The sequence below is a fragment of the Abrus precatorius genome, unplaced genomic scaffold (assembly GCF_003935025.1).
Source record: "Abrus precatorius isolate BTA unplaced genomic scaffold, Abrus_2018 Scaffold3, whole genome shotgun sequence".
NCBI lineage: Eukaryota > Viridiplantae > Streptophyta > Magnoliopsida > Fabales > Fabaceae > Abrus > Abrus precatorius.
In genome coordinates, this window is record NW_020874373.1 from 29,270,057 (window position 1) to 29,287,398 (window position 17,342).

At 30.5% G+C, this 17,342-nt stretch overlaps 2 protein-coding genes across 3 annotated transcripts; both read right to left on the minus strand.

Moving 5' to 3' along the window:
• Window positions 1–2,383: 2,383 nt before the first annotated feature.
• On the minus strand, window positions 2,384–8,813 carry LOC113861284 (phosphoinositide phosphatase SAC8). 2 transcript variants are annotated; one of them, XM_027493997.1, is made up of 20 exons: window positions 8,484–8,813; window positions 7,930–8,004; window positions 7,519–7,646; window positions 7,336–7,427; window positions 7,176–7,233; window positions 6,721–6,777; window positions 6,501–6,532; window positions 6,229–6,311; window positions 6,039–6,145; window positions 5,469–5,555; window positions 5,287–5,364; window positions 4,840–4,904; window positions 4,578–4,688; window positions 4,365–4,464; window positions 4,119–4,227; window positions 3,967–4,039; window positions 3,792–3,885; window positions 3,614–3,700; window positions 2,792–2,858; window positions 2,384–2,691 (listed from the first exon to the last, which is right to left on the minus strand). In XM_027493997.1, the coding sequence occupies exons 1-20, from the start codon at window positions 8,641–8,643 to the stop codon at window positions 2,564–2,566; spliced, it is 1,791 nt and encodes a 596-aa protein (XP_027349798.1). In that variant the 5' UTR covers window positions 8,644–8,813; the 3' UTR covers window positions 2,384–2,563. The 2 variants fall into 2 exon arrangements, with proteins under 2 accessions (XP_027349798.1, XP_027349799.1); XM_027493998.1 differs by having other exon boundaries at window positions 4,578–4,676; window positions 6,229–6,308; window positions 6,489–6,532; window positions 8,484–8,812.
• Window positions 8,814–11,205: 2,392 nt separating this feature from the next.
• Window positions 11,206–16,026, minus strand: LOC113860778 (beta-glucosidase 11-like). Its single transcript, XM_027493286.1, has 13 exons — window positions 15,803–16,026; window positions 15,603–15,672; window positions 15,442–15,497; window positions 15,182–15,257; window positions 14,915–14,986; window positions 14,714–14,801; window positions 14,322–14,577; window positions 14,059–14,174; window positions 13,413–13,633; window positions 12,756–12,787; window positions 12,170–12,257; window positions 11,939–12,029; window positions 11,206–11,602 (listed from the first exon to the last, which is right to left on the minus strand). The coding sequence occupies exons 1-13, from the start codon at window positions 15,935–15,937 to the stop codon at window positions 11,383–11,385; spliced, it is 1,521 nt and encodes a 506-aa protein (XP_027349087.1). The 5' UTR covers window positions 15,938–16,026; the 3' UTR covers window positions 11,206–11,382.
• Window positions 16,027–17,342: the final 1,316 nt, after the last annotated feature.

Below are 17,342 nucleotides of genomic sequence, written 5' to 3' on the forward strand. Positions count from 1 at the left end.
CAATTTTTACTTTATGGAAATTTCAATCTGACACAGTTAAAAGTGAAATGTATTATCATTTTTCACATATTAAAAAATAAGAAAAATATCTTTATGGATCCAAAATTAGAGTAAAATTGGTAATATCATAAAATATCTTACATACGTTTTAAGCTTTTATATTTTTTACAAGATTTTAATTTAAAATTTTATACATTCGTCATTTTTGCTTCTTCTTATTAATGTAATATAATAAAAAAAATACATGACAATTTGTTAAATGTATCATTATTAAGAATTAAAAGTATTAAATTAAAACTAAAAAATTAAGATACTAAAATTAAAGTTTTATAATAATATAGAGACAATATAAGTGTACATCATTCAATGATTATGACTTTAACGATTGTTTTGTATGTTAATTCTGTATTTTGTTGGTGCACATCAGTTATGTGTTCGCATCACTGGAAAGCTCCAATACAGTTATAGCAGGGGAAGCAGTTTGGTGTTAGTGTTATATATCACAAGACATTCAAACTTTTTTGTTCAGCTAAAGTTACGATTCTAGTTACTTCCTTGGCGGTGACGCATGAAAATAATTAGTGGAGTAGAGCATTTCAAATGAAAATTTAGTAATAGTATAAAACTTTGTGCTTGTAGCCAGCTCTACGTCCCTTTTATCACATTCACAAGGACCATCTAATCAACTAAGATTCTCTGAAGAAAGTCTGTTTTATACTTTTCTCTGTGGCTAAGCATTGGTATAGGCGGTTGTCTCCCTCTTTCTCTTTTCCTTGTACAGTTACCGCCAGTTATAATCATAAAAAAATTAATAAACTCTCAAGTTAGTCTTTAAAATTAAATGAGTTAGATATTTCAATCTTTAGAATTTTTAGGAAAAGTTGAGTTTTTATTTTTTTAAAAAACCCATTCATTTTAATTAATTAATTTTATTTTTTACTGCATTTTATGTTAAAAAAAAAAAACTAAAGTAAATATTGTTTAATAAAATCAGATATTCATTTCATATAATTTTGAGGACTAGTTTAAAAGCTTATACATGGCTTTGTAGTGGAACAGCAAAAGTTTAGCACACTCTATACTGTATACAGTATCATCTTGCATTTGTAATAGGTTGATTCCACTCTTTGAACTTGTGATCCACTTAAGGCCTATTTGTATTACTTCCAAACTCCGTTTCTTGAAAGCAAAAATTATTCACTTCTTTCGCTTCCACCGAATGTGCATCATGAGCATGCATGAAATGATTTTCACCATAGATCTTACTTTGAAAAGTGTGCTGCATTGTCTCAATGGTAATCCAAACAAGTACTCGAACAGCAATTTAATTGCTGGACCCATGCATTGCGTAAATAATGGCATTCAGTAGATATTGAAGTCAAATGGCGTTACTAGTATCCTTCCAAGTCCTAATATGCGCAAAAGATAGACACGGAATTCACACCAATCAAGGAGTAGACATAAATGCAAGGGAGAAAAATGAAGAGAAAGGATGAAAATATTTGGCACTTACTGGCATATGGAGAGATAGTTAAGACTTACGAGATAAGATCAAAATATGCAAAGGCAGGAGTCAGTGAACATCTTCTATTTCTTCATTTTGGAGCCTCTTTTTATCTGTTGGCTTAATGTGGTTTGAGACTGGGCTATTCATGTTGGCTATTAGGTGGACAATTTGCATGATTGAGTATAAATGTCCTTTGTTCTCTGTTTTCCTTCTGTCCTTCCAGTTATTAAATTTTGAGAATGGTCATTTGCGATAAGATGTAGAATATAACTTATTTTATAATTAGAGAGCCTTTTGAAGAAATTATGAAATTATCATTTTTAGTTTATTTCTCTAAGTTTCTTGATGTAAGTTAATCAAAATAAGCTTTTTTTAAATCTCATTCTAACTAGCTTCATGATTAAATGTATACTATAAATCCCTATCTGATAAGAGTTCATTAAAATAAACAATTAATTAAACTATTTACTTAAATGTACCCTCATGCAAATCTGTGGACATTTAAAATGTAGCCAAACTCATTCATGCCTCATCCACACTATTTGATCATGACTATTGTATCGATTGAGTTGAAACGTTGAAGTAAATCTTTTACCAAAAAGATATTGTTAACCTCTTCCGTAGCCTCAGTTTAAGCACATAAAATAGTAAATTTTTATTTTTAAAAAAGTATTTTTCACACTTTTATAACTTTAATGTCATTAATAATTAAATATGTTCTTTCCCAATAAAACTTTACTAATTTTTAGTACTTAAACTCAAACTCTAAGCTGAAATTAACAAAACTCAAGAATACTACACACTTCATCATAGCCCCTTTGATCTTTGCAACTTTGAGAAATCATAATTTTTTATTATTTTTGCCAACAGCTGGCTAATTCAATAGACAGCTGAAATGCCATGGATTCCCCAACTGATATCAAGTTCATTGAAAACAACTACTTATCCGAAAACAAAATATTTAACATAAGCATCATATTTACAATCTCTACGGTGAGACCACACAAATTTATACGTTTTGTTCAAAGGGGTAATGAAAATTCATTGGTACTTGTGTCACAATAGACCACACAAACGGGGCCTTGAACAGAACTGCCTTCCATTAGCTTTAACTACTGCCATGACCCCAGCAGTTATTCCAGCAGAGAGTACAGAAGACACATAATGTTGCGCATTTCGTCCTGCTATAAAATAAACAAGAAAATTAAAATTTGAGGAACAAAAATAAAACAAAGCAAAGCATCAAGGACCCTGTATTCAGATGGGAGAAACACAATTATATACCTTGCTGAAGAGTGAAGGTTGTTGCTGTCAAACCTCCAATTATCAAAGCTGATGCCACAGGGAGGTACTGCATATTTACAGTTTTCCATAAGACAAGTCAATACCACTGAAAAGTTGTTTTATAAGCCATTTTAAAAGATGAAGAGTAATGTAATTTTCTGTCCACAAACAGCATTTAAAATTACATGTGCTAAATGGCTTATTAAGAATTGGTTTGGTGTTGGACATGTGTTAGGATCCAATTGCAAGGTATAGAACTTGAATTCCACATTAGATGTACGGGATTCTAGTGTGGAGTTTATAAGGCCTTGGACCGTCTACAATAGCTGGCTTTTGTAATGTGGTTTTCCTAAGCTTCTTGTCTTTATATGTATTCTTTCTATAGTTAATTATATACCAGGATGCATAATGCAACAGTTTTTGTTGTCATCAAATTAGAACTGCTCCCAAAAGATAAATGACCATCCCATTTATGCCAACCGTACAACAGAAACAATCATGCCTTTTCCAACTAGGTAGGACCAGCACATGAATCAAATGGTGTCATGATAACCATGATCTTCAGACTAAAACAACTTTTACATTAGTCCATCCTCCCCTCTCTGTATAGGTACTAAGGGAGAATAACTTGTCATCCTAGATGACAAGTTATCATTGGAAGCCAACCTATATATGATAGGACTTATTGATGAATTGGGGGTGGCTTGGCTCCCTTTTCTCTTAACCAAACCAAGGTTGGCTCATTTTGTTTTTTCAATTCAATACATGAATCAAATTGGGGGTTGGTAGAATATAGAAGGACTAGGCACTGATGCTACTCACCGTTAATGGTTCAAAGGTATTCAACTGGAGAGGAGAAGGAATGTTTCTGCTGACAGTATAGTTACCACTTATCAGATCCAGGGCATCCTGCAAAAGACATGAAACTTTTTAAGCACTTTGAGATTGAGCGCCCTTTATATAAATGAGTGGTAAGAATAGTGCACATAAATGAACTTGCCTGCCGAATCCCATCATGGAAGTTATTCAAGTAATATCGTGACATTGCACTCACCCCATCTTTGATTATTCCAGATATTGTTTGTTTTCCATATCTGCACCATATTTCCAAAATATACCAGCATCAAAGAAGGGAAACATAGGAACATAGGACTGCAGGACAAAAAATTTCACACCTAACTAAGTCCCCTTTGAGTGCATTAGTCCCAGCATACTCCATGCTTAACTCATCACCCTGCTCTGCCCACACTAAATAAAATAAATAGAGCTCAAATAAGCAGGGGAATAATTCATAAAGAGTGGAAGAAATTATCAAGAAATTTCATACATATTCTAAATTTTCCATATTCCTCTCCAAACATTGAAATGCACTCAGAGGAAGTAAGCACTCCAATCCTCTGCAACTGAAGATCTATTGACTTCTGGGCCAGATAACACTACAAACAGAGTAAAGATGGTCAAAACAAGTAGTCATGTAACAGGATATCTTCCATGTTTGTAAACAGTAGCATGATCAAACAAGGATTAAGAAAAGAACAAGTCCTAGCATTCAATTAAACCCTTCTCAACAAACCTGAGTAACATTTGTTCGATCAAGGGAATCAATGCAGTTTACTCTGATAACTCCTCTCTGCTCCTCTATTACATTTCCTTTTCTATCTATCAAGAAGTATCTGCTCAACTGAAACAGCAATGATTAAAAATCTGAATTATGGATATGCCAGCATACCTGGATTGTGGCAACTAGCTATTGAATTTGTATACAATACTTATATTTTTTAATTACCTTTGTTTTTCAAAATCCTCTGAGATTTGATCATAGAGGATTTTCAGATTATCAAAGTTTGAGCTCCCACAGTGATGATGGAAATCAAAAGGCACATATCTGCCATAATCCCTTTTATGTTGTAAGTTAAAAGAAAGAGGAAACATATGTCACAGAATAATCATATCAAACACACTGAAGCAGTTTAAGCTATGATACAACCAAAGCAAACTTCATGATTACATGGTTGTAAATAAGTGTACAAGGAAGTTTAAATTATCACCTCACATTTTCCTGATTTTTCATTTCAGCTGCATATGCTGCACTTAATTGACCTTCTTCACCATGCTACAAGAGTAAAATTAACAAGAAATTTCTCAAAATAATACAGACAAAATAACAAGCGCTTAAAAGGGGACATTGGTTTAGAGACTGGCTGATGATTAGAATATCCTCAAGGACATGCTAACTCAATTTCCCAACTAAAAATTTTAAGGATAAAAAAGGGGCGCTGGAAAAGAAAAAAATATTTAAACATGATCAGATGTAAAAATGACTCCAAAGCATCCAGCTTTTGAGGCCAAACTGAACCAAACACATTTTTACTCCATTATGAATCTCCAAAGCATCAAGAAGATGCTATGTATCTTTGGACTGGCAATAAACCTGAGAAATAAATTTGTGATAAATTCATTGCTAAAAGTAGGAAGAGAGCAGATAGAAACGTTACTTTATTAGTAAGATCAAGTGCTACTATCTCTCCATATCTTTGCATGAGATCATGGAAATGACGCTCCACAATCTTCGGCTGAAGTGGAAGGAGTGAGGGGGGAAAGTAGAAGAAACATCTATTAATATAAATCTCAAGATACACCATCAAAGAGCTAGCAGAATTGAGAGATAGAAGTATACTGTTTGCGCATGACTAATAACCCTAAGGTGCGGTTTATAGCTTAGATCAACAATCTGCTCCCACAGAAGAGGAATTGAACCTCGAACCTGCAAAACAATCAATTGGAGCACAAATCACAAACTGGGAGACCAAAATGTTGACATTTGCAGATAAAAGATGTTCTTGGAACTAGGATATCAAATGTTCATTAACCTCTCTCTCTCTCTTTATATAACCCTAAACGAGTTAAATTCCAGTTATTGCTTCATATTAAATCCATTGGATCACAAAACGTAGAGGAAGTAAGGAATAATTATCTCTAATTGAAACTAAGAGAAAATTAGTCAAATCTCCAAATACATAACTGTACTTTAAAAAAAAAAAGGTAGTGAATCTATATATCCTGCACACTATATATTATCTATGTTTGAAATTTAAAACTTGAGGAAAATACAGTAATCACAGTCCTTCAGCATGTTTGTCAACAGTACAAATTCTCAGAAACACAGACAACATGCTAGCAGAAACTGTGAGGAGAAACTATTGTAAGGAATTACTGGAAGATAATACTCATTAATGTATGATAGTACCTGTAATAATGAGGACCTGAACTCTTCAGTTTCAAGCAACTGTTCAGTCTCAATGAAATTAGCAGTGTCACCTTCAAGGTTAGCACCTCTTCTCCACATTCTTGTTCCTATATCACCATATTACCACATTTTAATGAGCTATTAGAAGCTTCTAAACTCTTGTTATAAGAAGCATCTATTGAAATTATACCTAGACGTCGTGTACATCTTCTTGAAAGTAAAGTTACTGTAGCATTTGAGTCTTTTAGCTTCAGCTCAGCTACTTGGAAGCTTACGCCCAGTTAAGGGAGAACATAAATGGCTTCTTAAAGTGAACACATACTTCATTTTCATAATTTTTTTTACTGACATTATATGGAGAGCATATGCACACACACACACACACACACACACACAAACAGATAAGGAGCACGGAGGGGGTGGGAGCAGAGGTAATTTAAAGTTTTAAACTTTAGGATATTGCCTTGCATGAGGGGCATGATGAACTGGTCAAGCTGCAACCATAAATATAGGTGTTAAGGAGAAAACCTCATGATTATATAAGAATGACAAGATGATGTTCATTAAATATTTGAAAAATACTTCCTTTTCTTTTCTATTTTTTTTTATAAGCATCCTTGTTTAAGTGAAATTAAAAGCATTTTTTCTTCGGCAAACAGGAAGAGCTTCCAAATTATCTAACCTTAAACTCAATAAGCTCCTCCAAAAGATGTTTGTTCCAGACAAATCGAGGGTCAGCCTGAAATACAAATGGAACAAGGAAATCTAAAACTTTTATCAAGTTTTTACTAATAATTGCACGAAATGGTGTCAACAGGATCAAGACTCAAGAGGCCTTTATTTGACCCTTCCCACTCTAGAAATAAAAGCATCAGAGAAATGGTCCAGAAAGGACTGAATATGACACACTGCAATGACAACATGGCAGAACTAATAAATAAAATAATGTATCAAAACATAGTAGTATATACATAGAGAGTGAAAGAAAATATACACGAGATTTTAGCTGAAATATATTCAATCCAGAATGTTGACAGAAGAATGCTTCAATCTCAATGAAGAAGTAAATTTCACATCACTTAACAATTGGATTTGATGACAATTATTCCTAGAAGATTAAGCGTTTTGTCAACTAACCTGCTTCCAGATTGGCTTATTCGTCCAGCCTTCTACTAATTTGCTTCTTCTTTGCAAGCTGGTGAACATGTAGAATTTATGAATGTCAACCTTGGAATGATATTAATATGATGTGACTATGATGATAATAAATCATCAGTTTAAAGACAGGGATTCTTACTTTAATGTAATATCTGTTTCATATGAATAGTACAAGCCTGGCGTTGACTCCACTGCTTTTAACAGAGTCATGAAGTAAGTCTCATCTTTTTTCTACAGAGAGTACACAGAAGATGTATTAAATGTGAATCACGTGTAGAATTTTAATGATACCTCAATGACTTCTGACTACATAAGTACTTACTTCTTGAGCAGTTGAAAACTTCAAAGCCTGATTACAGGCAAGTACTCTCATAGACATCAAGCGATATACTGGAAAACCAAGGAAACTTCCAACTTCTTTCCGAGAAGTTATTACAATAGCATAAGTTCCTGCACCAATGAACATATCATTGAGCCTCAACGAATATAAAGAAAGTCATGTTGTTAGAATAGGTGGTTACTAAAATGAAAAGAAAAAAAGAAGGTAACCGGTGCAAATGCATGGAAAAAAAAAAGCTATTCTCCAATTCAAAATACCAATGTTTTGCAAGAAATATACAGTAGTGCCATAGGGGAGGAAAATTTGTCACAAAACCGCAACGCATGAAAAGATCTTGGACAGTTTTATCATATGTGTAGACCACTTAAGATAAAAGCACATAAGCATATCTACCTACAACCAATCTTATTGTTCCCACCACACCATAAATTGTAGATTTCCTGGATGGACTTTCAGAGAATGTGTCACCTGCATAGAAAAATAATCATAAAAATATTTGTTACAATAAAATAGTCAATTTCGAATATGATGATAAAATTTGCAATACATGGAGCTGAAAATAAATAACCAAAGAAGAGCCAAACAAACCGCAGAATGTAAGAAACAGTAACTTTTGGCCATAACTGATTCATAGATATGTAAATGAACATATTCAGTATATAATATAACACACGATCTTCCCTTGCTTCCCAAAATACCATCCAACCAAAACTGACATCCACCAACACATTACACAGCACTAAATAACATCATGTTTGCAAATAAATGATCTCTTAAGATTTTGAAAATTCCCAGACCCAAAAAAATATTTCCACTTAAAAAAAAAACTAACTTTTCAATTCATTTGCTCTGAATAACAACAACAACATCAAGTTACAAACTTCACAGAAACTTCTTGCATTTTTCTATGCAACCAATCACAAAATAAAAAAAATAAAGGAAATTACCATCAAGTAAATTGATGCTGCCATCAAGACGGTTAATCCAGAAGCCTTGGTTGGGGGATTGATGGGATTTAATCACAAACTTGTCCTGAAACTCTTGCAGTTCCAGCTCATCGTAAAGTTTGAATCTTTCATGCGAACCCGAAGAGGATTCAATGTCCATTAACAAAGAATAGCAAAAACAAGACACCTCGTAAGAATTTAACAGGACAATACTAAAACCCAGATTTTCGCTATTGATAAGAAGATGAAGCCAAAGCAACGATGAGGAGGTCACAGGTAACAACACGCAAACACAATTTTGGTGACGCTTTTGAATTAAATTACCTCCATACCCCTCTACTACTAGCATAACCAAATCAACACTCAAATATTATAAACCAAAATTAAATATGTGCTTATAATAATAATGACAAAACTTTCGGGTATAACCGAACATAATAATGCAGAAAGAATAATTCTATCATATGGGAAATATTGTATATAAAGTTCAGACCTATTATTAATGAATAGGAAAGAAAAACAGAGGATTTTTTTTTTTTCTTTTTAGTTGAAGTTAATGGTTTTAAACACTTCAGCTTAAGTTAGAAAACTTTTACTATGTATAAAGATAAAAATGATAGTGTAACTTATGATGAGAAGCTTACTACAAAATTTTTTATTTTAATTGTTTAGTAGTTCATGCATAATTTTGCAGTTAGAATAGGAGTTTGAGTTTTTTCAGCTCATAGATTGTTCTCTTGTAGTATTGTTTGGGTTTGATTAGTTAATTATGTAACTCTGTTTTGGTGACGTGATTTTATTTTGTTTTTTTGACATTATCCATTATGTTTTATATGTAGTGTTTGTTTGATTTAAACCGTTGATTTTATCTTGTTATTCGCACTCCATTTAAAGTATGATAAGTCAAAATAGGCTTTTGAATGTTGACAAAATTAATCAATACATTCTTTAGTGATGTTGCCCGTATTTAATAAATACTTTATTTTATTCTAAAACTGTGTTTAAAATATTAACCAAAAAAAAAAAAACAGTGTTTAAAATCGTAGAGTACATTGTATTGTTTTTTTTCGAAAAAAAAAAACTTTATATTGTTCAGGCCTCTATTTTTTTATGACATATTAAACATATGTTAAATAAATAAATTTAAATTAACTTCATTATATTATGTCTTTAAATGCTCAATTATTGTTACCAAATTTGCGAATCAAGCAAAGAAACGTGAATATTATTTATTCAAAAACATATTAATAATTTTGATAAAAGTATCCTCCTGTCATTTAATTTGAAATTGATAATTAACATACCAAGAACCTAAAATGTTTGATTTGTTCATTTATTTTCACTTTCAATAAAAATCGAAAGTAAAAAAGAAAATATGTTAGGTTAGGTTTAAAAAAAATTCTTGAAAATATTTTTAAAATTCAACTTAAATTTGAAAATAAAAAAATCTTGTTTTCAACTTTTTATTTGAAAATAAGAAAAATAAAAATATGATTATATTATTGTAAATATTATTATTTTTAATTAGAATTTGTTATATTTATTGACTCACTTAGTTGCACAAATTCCTTTATCTTATTTGTAGTAAATAATTCTCTTCTTCTTCTTTTTTTATCTCTTCTTTATATTTGTTTCTCTTTATTCCTTCATTTCTCTCATTTTTCTTTTTTTGTTAAAATACACTGATAAAGTTTCTTAGAGTATGATTATTTATATTTAAAAAAAATCATTGTAAAATAAAAAATATACTTATTTCCAAAACTTATTTTCAAAAAATGAAAATAAAAAATAGAATAAAAATTACGAGCAATAATTATACTCTAAGAAACTTTATCAAGGAGAAAATCATAGCGTAATTAATTATTTTAATTTAATTCATTTAGGAAAAAAATTGTATCCAAACTCATTTATTTTAATTTTTTCGTTCAAGCGAAGCCATGAACATTCATCATTTTATAGTAATACAATCGTTTTGGTAAAAAAAATGTTATAATTAAGACTTCTATTAAAAGTACTTTTTACTAATCATGCAAAATAGACTTACTTAACTAGAAATACTAAAAAAAAAGATTTAAACATTTGAATTAAAATTCTCAATAAATTCAAGTTTTGTTATTTCAATCTATAATGTGTATTTTAAATTAAAATTGTTATTTATAAAATTTATTAATATAATCAAGATTTTATTTTAAACTACAATGATGAGAATGATGTAAATTAAAAGAAAAACATTGTAATTGAAGATACAATTTTTTTTAAAAAAATTCAAATAATTGATAGACTAATTAGAATTTTTATTTCAAATATTTAAAATAATTAGAAAAATTATTTTAATTTTGTTGAATAAATATTTGATATTTGATATTTTAGTGTTTTTTAAAAAAATATTAATTCAATATTTTATTTTAACACAATTTAATCATATCGTTACTTACAAAAGCTAAACTTCCATTATAATTTTTAAAGTGTAAATTATTTTAAATATATTTTTTAACTTGACTCGTATTAACCTGCTATTGATGTAAGTCAAACGGAGATTAAATTGGATTAGTCCAAACTGAAAACTCTATTAAAAATGAATGAGAACCACGGATATAAGTGCCATAATTAAAGTACATTAGATTCAATAGTTTATTGCAGTAAATTATATGAAAAATAATATTAAAATAAACTAAAACAAATTCATGAGAATAAGTTCTACAAAACGCAGTAATATAATTTTCAATTATGAGAATTTGTATGAAAGATTTCATACTCAACAATTTATAGTAGGGGCAGTTCAATAATTTGACTTTTGACATCTATGTGCTGTTATTCACATGTGTGGTAGCACAAAGTTGCAAATTATGACCCCCCCAAACAAGAAAAGGATCCAGAATTTCAACTTGTTCTGATTCCTTTATATGGCACTCTTCTCAATTTCTTTGGTGATCTTAGGGTTCAGGGGTTTCCTCTTTAGGAAATTTGAGTACCATTTGGCAGATAGTTTAGGCTGTCTCCTCAAGCTTGGATCTTTCATATCTACGTAATATAGGCCATAACTCGATTCATAGCCACCCATTAACTCGAATGCATCCAAGAAGGACCATACAAAATAGCCTTTTACATTTGATCCACTCCTTTCAGAAAAAAATGGGATGGGGAAAAGAGATCAAAGAAAAATCAAATATCATTCATGGAGCAATTGACACTTATTTTAAGGAAAATATTGACATCTGTCAAGAGGGTTAATTTAAAACAATTAAAAGCAGTAAATTTTTGCCCCCAAAAAATATATTTATTATATTTTGATTTCAGAAAAAATTTTACTATTTCAGATGCTTAAAATCAATTCAAAGAGCTAAATGTAAGAGAATCATTATTTTAAATAAAGTGCAGAGGTGTTATGTTAAGACATTATACTCTATTTGTATTGCTCACGCTTGAAAAATGAAAAGTAAGGTAGAGGTATATACCTTAGTGCATCAACCAAGCTAAGAATATATTGATGCAAGTACTTCACCCTTGGCCAGTCATTCAATGATGAATTATGAGGTGTTTGTTGGCCTGCAAAACTCCAAAGACTTATCATACAACTAGATCAAAGGAAGGTTGAATACATGATGATAAAAGAAATGTTAAGCTTTTGGAATGATGATTTCAAGGAGATACAAAGATCATATCATTATTTAAAAAAATTTCCATACCATTTTCATGTATGTAAATTGGAATATTGCCATAATTGTTCTTGAATGAGTCTAGCACTCCTTGGAAAATCCTGGGAGTAATTGGAATCTAAACCAACCAGCTGATTAGTGGAAAGTGTTCAGGCCTCATCTTTGAAAGAATAAAGAAATACCACCTCCATTCTTTTTTCTTCCAACACTAACAATTTTATTATGTTCATTTTTCATTGTCATTTGAGCAATTATTGCATTAGTGTTGAGGCCTCATCTTTGAAAAAATAAAGAAATACTACCTCCATTATTTTTTCTTCAACACTAACGAATTTATTATGTTCATTTTTCATTGTCATTTTATAAAACCAATGAGCAATTATTGCATTTTTATGATTTTACCCTTAATAATTAATGTTTGTTTGGTAGACGATAATAAATGAGATAATTAATATAATGGACAAAGGGTATAATAGATAGTTAAGCAATAACTTTTTATAAAGTTTAAAATAACAATCACTTTCTTAATTTCCTTTGCAAAATCTTAAATGTGGAACAAAAAAGAAAGGAGGGAGTACATAAAGATAGGAGCAGCACCATGTTCCTGCTATGTTACCTCATCTGTAGGTGTATCATTCTGAGTAACCTCTACAACCAGAAAGAACACTAATTAGCTATTTCAGTTCCACAAAATTGCATGAAGGTGGATGACACCACTGACTGATTTCACATAGTGAAGAACTAAACAAGTCTTCAGCAATGACAGGACACAATTATAAAATTTAGACAAGATTTGTTAACAATTGATGGCATGGATTATACCAGTTATAGAGAAAGATTTGAACTAGTAGAGGCAAGAAAAGAAAATGAAGTGGATGAATACCAAGAACAACTGGAATTTATATATTCATGTTTATTTATCTTTGTGTGAGACAAGATTGCAATACAGAAGAAATTCCATCAGGGTGTGTCAATGGAGCCACAGAAAGTTCATAAAATGTATTGGTAAGAGTCAAGAACGACACAAGACATTGATTTTCAATCAGATTTGCTGTCCCGAATCATTAGAAGATTTAAATATTTAATTAAAGAAACCATAAATTCCATGATCCAAAGGAAACAAAAATCACAAATATTTAAACAGTGTATCCATTTAAAGCCACCGTTGCTGAAAATAATATAGCATGTAAAGAGACATTTATGCATTAGTAACTTGTTGATGTCAAATTGATTATGCAAATAAACAAGGTCAGGGAAAATACTTCAAACATACTTTCAGTTTCCACTGACCAATCTGCCATATAATCTCTATCCTCCCTCTGTAGGCTGCCAGGACTGTTCTTAACATAAAATGAGTAGTAAAAGTTTATTCCTATGAAGTCAATTGAGCCCTTGACCAGATTTGATTCCTTTTGGGAGAAGGAAGGAAGCCTTGAGCCAGCATTCTTCTTCATTATATTGGGGTAATCTCCAAATGTAAAGGGATTCATAAACCTGCAATAAAAAATCATAGAAAAAAAGCCTAATGTAGCAATTAATGTAATTGAAAGTTGTGTCATCTATTTGATTGGGAGAAAATGTTGGATTTTTACGTAAATATCCGATAAGCAACATTGAATGAGATATAAAATCATTTGCAGCATTCATCAATGGTATAAAAACATCTATAGTCCCAGAGTTTAATCATTGTAATCACATTCTCTATGATTAACTTGCACGGTCCAGTGGAGTGTGTGTATTGTCATGCTTTAAGCTCAAAGGACTCTCATATGAAGGGACATGTTAGAGATATAAGTCTCAACAGTTTAATTACTTTTGTGTTTTAAAGATTCGGTCCTTTGCAATCCCAGGATGCAAATTTTTTTGAAGTTAACACTGAATAGACAATAGAGAGATAACATGGTCAGATTGTTACTTACCAACCAATTAAGAAGTCTTGGGCTCTTTGAGTGGCACTTACATCTTCACTAGTATTTGTTAATGGAACAAGACCAAAAGTAAGGAGGTTAAATCCAATATAGCCATGTTGCATGCCCTGCATTCAAAAAAGATTGTTTTCTAAACAAATGAAATGATGATTATTTTTGCTTCAAATGCTATTCTTCCTGATTATGTTTCTAAATGCGAAAAAAGGCCTTGTGAATGACCAAGTTGATTGGTTCATTTGGTAGATAATTTTTACCTGGTATTTCTTCCTATACAATCTAGCAGCTGCAGCATGTGCTAACAACATATGATGTGCTACCAAATATGGTTCAGTTGAGGAATTTCCTCTGGAGCAGTTAGTTATAAAGGAAGGAGAACACCGCTGAGGAGGTAACAGTCCTATATCATAGCCAAAAATTGCATACACATTGGGCTCATTCATAGTGGTCCAATACTTAACTCTGTCACCAAATTTTCTGAAGCACAGATCCGCGTATGTTGTAAAGTCTTTCCTACAAGTATACACATATAGATATGTTAATTACAATAAAAACCATGTATCAATTTTGTGCCACATGAATTCAGCATGATCTCCTATCTAGGACATAATGGTAACCAAACCAGAGATTAGAGGTTTGGGAACCATACACAATTCTTCGATTTACCCATCCTCCATATTCATCCTCGAGTGTTTGTGGTAGGTCCCAATGGAGTAATGTAACATGTGGTTGGATTCCTAAAAGATGAGGAAACATTAACAAAAATAAATATATATCAGCACATAACTTAGAAGAACAACTCCTAGGGGTCAATCAAACATTAAAAATAAAATCTAGTCTTCACAAGAACCATGGCTTATCAGTTCATTGATAAGGTTGTTGTAATATTGTACTCCCTTGGGATTCACTTGTCCTCTTCCATCTGGTAATGCATTAGAACAAAAGGGTCAGAACAGTAATGGAAATATCAGTTTGATCTAGGCAACTATATTCAAATGGAGTCACAGATTCATTGTCCTAAATCAAACTAAGTTCTGTGTCTAGTAAATATAACTTTTGATATTATTTTAAACATTGATTTAAGAATCTCTCACAAACAACATTTTGGTGATGTAACCTGGAATAACCCTTGACCATGATATGGAAAATCTATATGCATCGAAGCCCATGTTAGCCATGAGTTGGACATCTTCCTGCAGGAAATCAACGTCCGATATTTGTTCAGTGCAAATTACTTTTAGGTAAAGAACACCAATTTAAAGCCAGTCATGAATATAAATAAGAACCATTTTGTGTGCAACTGTGCATGCATATGAATACAAAAATTTTTTTTGGTTCTCTCTATATATAACTATATACTTCACACTCTACAGTCACCTTATATTTGTGATATTGATCACATGCAACATCTCCATCACCTGCATACATATTCCCTGAAAACATATGTCACTACTCAATTTCTTTTAACCAAATAATAGTAATAAAAAAATCATTAAAAAATAAACCATATTATATATGTGAGTAGAGGATAATAGTACCATTTCCAGCATGGGAGAAGGTATCCCATATGCTTGGCTTCCTCCCATCTTCATTTGCAGCACCTTCAACCTTTCACCCCAAAAATCCAATAAATATATAATTTAAAACATGTTCAGCAACATAATAGAAAGAACTAGGACATCGAACTGATTACTAGTGACACTCACATGAAATTGCAAGAGTAAAAAAGTAATAGAACCTGATAAGCTGAGGTTGATGCCCCAAACACGAAGTCAAGTGGGAACTCATCTCTGTGCAAGGAATGAACACCATTTAGAACTGTTACCAAAAGTAATTGTATTATAATAGCAAAAATCTTCAACAACATAATCATAATAGTGTATGTGTTTCTTCTTTCTGCCGTGTGCTGTTTGTGGACAATCAAGCACACATGTTATTGCTTTCTTTGGATTCAACGTTTATGCTTTTGAGTTTTTGTGAAATTGTTTGTATGGGTTGTTTCTGTATTTTCTATTGTATAGATGTCATTGTCTAGCTCTTCTACAGCATATCAAACACGACGTGTATTGATACTATGGCCACATGTCGAATCAAAGGGAAAATATTTATTTATAACTAAAGAGTCTTTTTAAACTGGCGTCTTCACGTTAATTAAAATTATTGTTAAAAAATTATTTAGATTTTCTTAATAAGTATTTAAACAATTTTATCAACATTAATTTTTAAAATTAATTTTAAATATATAAATAAAAATAATATTTTTTGTTAAATAATATTAATTATACTTTCGTATTTTAAATACAAAAAATATTTATTTTGAATAGAATATTAATCTTTAGGTATTAAAAAATACTCTTAAAATTAATATTGATATAAATATTTTTATATTTTAAAAGCGTTTTTGCCGTATTTAAATAATCAAAATTGTCTTTTTGACTTATGTACCTGATAGAAGAATTTTTATACAATATTAATATTATTTACAAAACACAATCAATATAATCAACAAATAATCGAATCTCTTGAGCACTTTTTTAGTTAAGTAGTCTCAGGTGTGAATACTTTTTATATATACAAAAAATTAATAATACTATATTGAGTTTAAAAAAATTTTAATAGGTGTTAAATTTAAATACTTATATTTGTTAATAATATTTTATAAAATATAAAATTAGCTAATATAACTGTTAAATTATCTTATATTATTTTTATTACCATGTGTATCAAAATTTACTTTGAAGCAAAATAGAACAAAAATAAATCAATATTAATTAAAAGTATGACATTAAATTAGTTTTAAAATTATGATTAATTTAATTATTGAGATCATAAAATATTGCTTTATTCTTTATTACTCAATTTAATTTTATTTATTTATTTTTATAACTTAAAGATTAAAAATAATCATTTTTTAATAATGTCAAATATTAAAATGAATGTTGTTTAATAATTTCATGACCTAAAATAATATTTTTTTAGTAATTTTAGAGATTAATTTGATGTATTACGTTGTATACTTAAACGTTACGCAATAACGCAAATACTTTGATTTTTTAAAGAAAAATTATTAATAATTAGATTATTATAAAGTCAGAGATAATAATTTGTTTCATTTAGAATCTACGGTATAAAAAAATTTTCGTGGTGTTTGGAGTACACATTAGTTAGATTATTGGCAGGAACAATTCTACTTGAATTTACACTTTCAATTCATATTTTTCATTCATTTTTTCTTCTTTTTTGTTTTCTGTTTAGGAGCATTAGAATCTCAATATTAT

Bases quoted from the DNA above. Each gene is read 5' to 3' on its own strand.
- LOC113861284 (XM_027493997.1), bottom strand. From the start codon at position 8,643: ATGGACATTGAATCCTCTTCGGGTTCGCATGAAAGATTCAAACTTTAC. The intron at 7,234-7,335 runs GTAAGAATCCCT...CATGTTCACCAG, and splicing joins GAAACAGATATTACATTAAA to CTTGCAAAGAAGAAGCAAAT. The intron at 4,905-5,286 runs GTAACGTTTCTA...TTACTCTTGTAG, and splicing joins CACTTGATCTTACTAATAAA to CATGGTGAAGAAGGTCAATT.
- LOC113860778 (XM_027493286.1), bottom strand. From the start codon at position 15,937: ATGATTATGTTGTTGAAGATTTTTGCTATTATAATACAATTACTTTTG. The intron at 12,788-13,412 runs GTATGTTTGAAG...TTCTGGTTGTAG, and splicing joins TTGGTCAGTGGAAACTGAAA to AGGTTACTCAGAATGATACA. The intron at 12,030-12,169 runs GTATGGAAATTT...GGAGTTTTGCAG, and splicing joins AATTTACATACATGAAAATG to GCCAACAAACACCTCATAAT.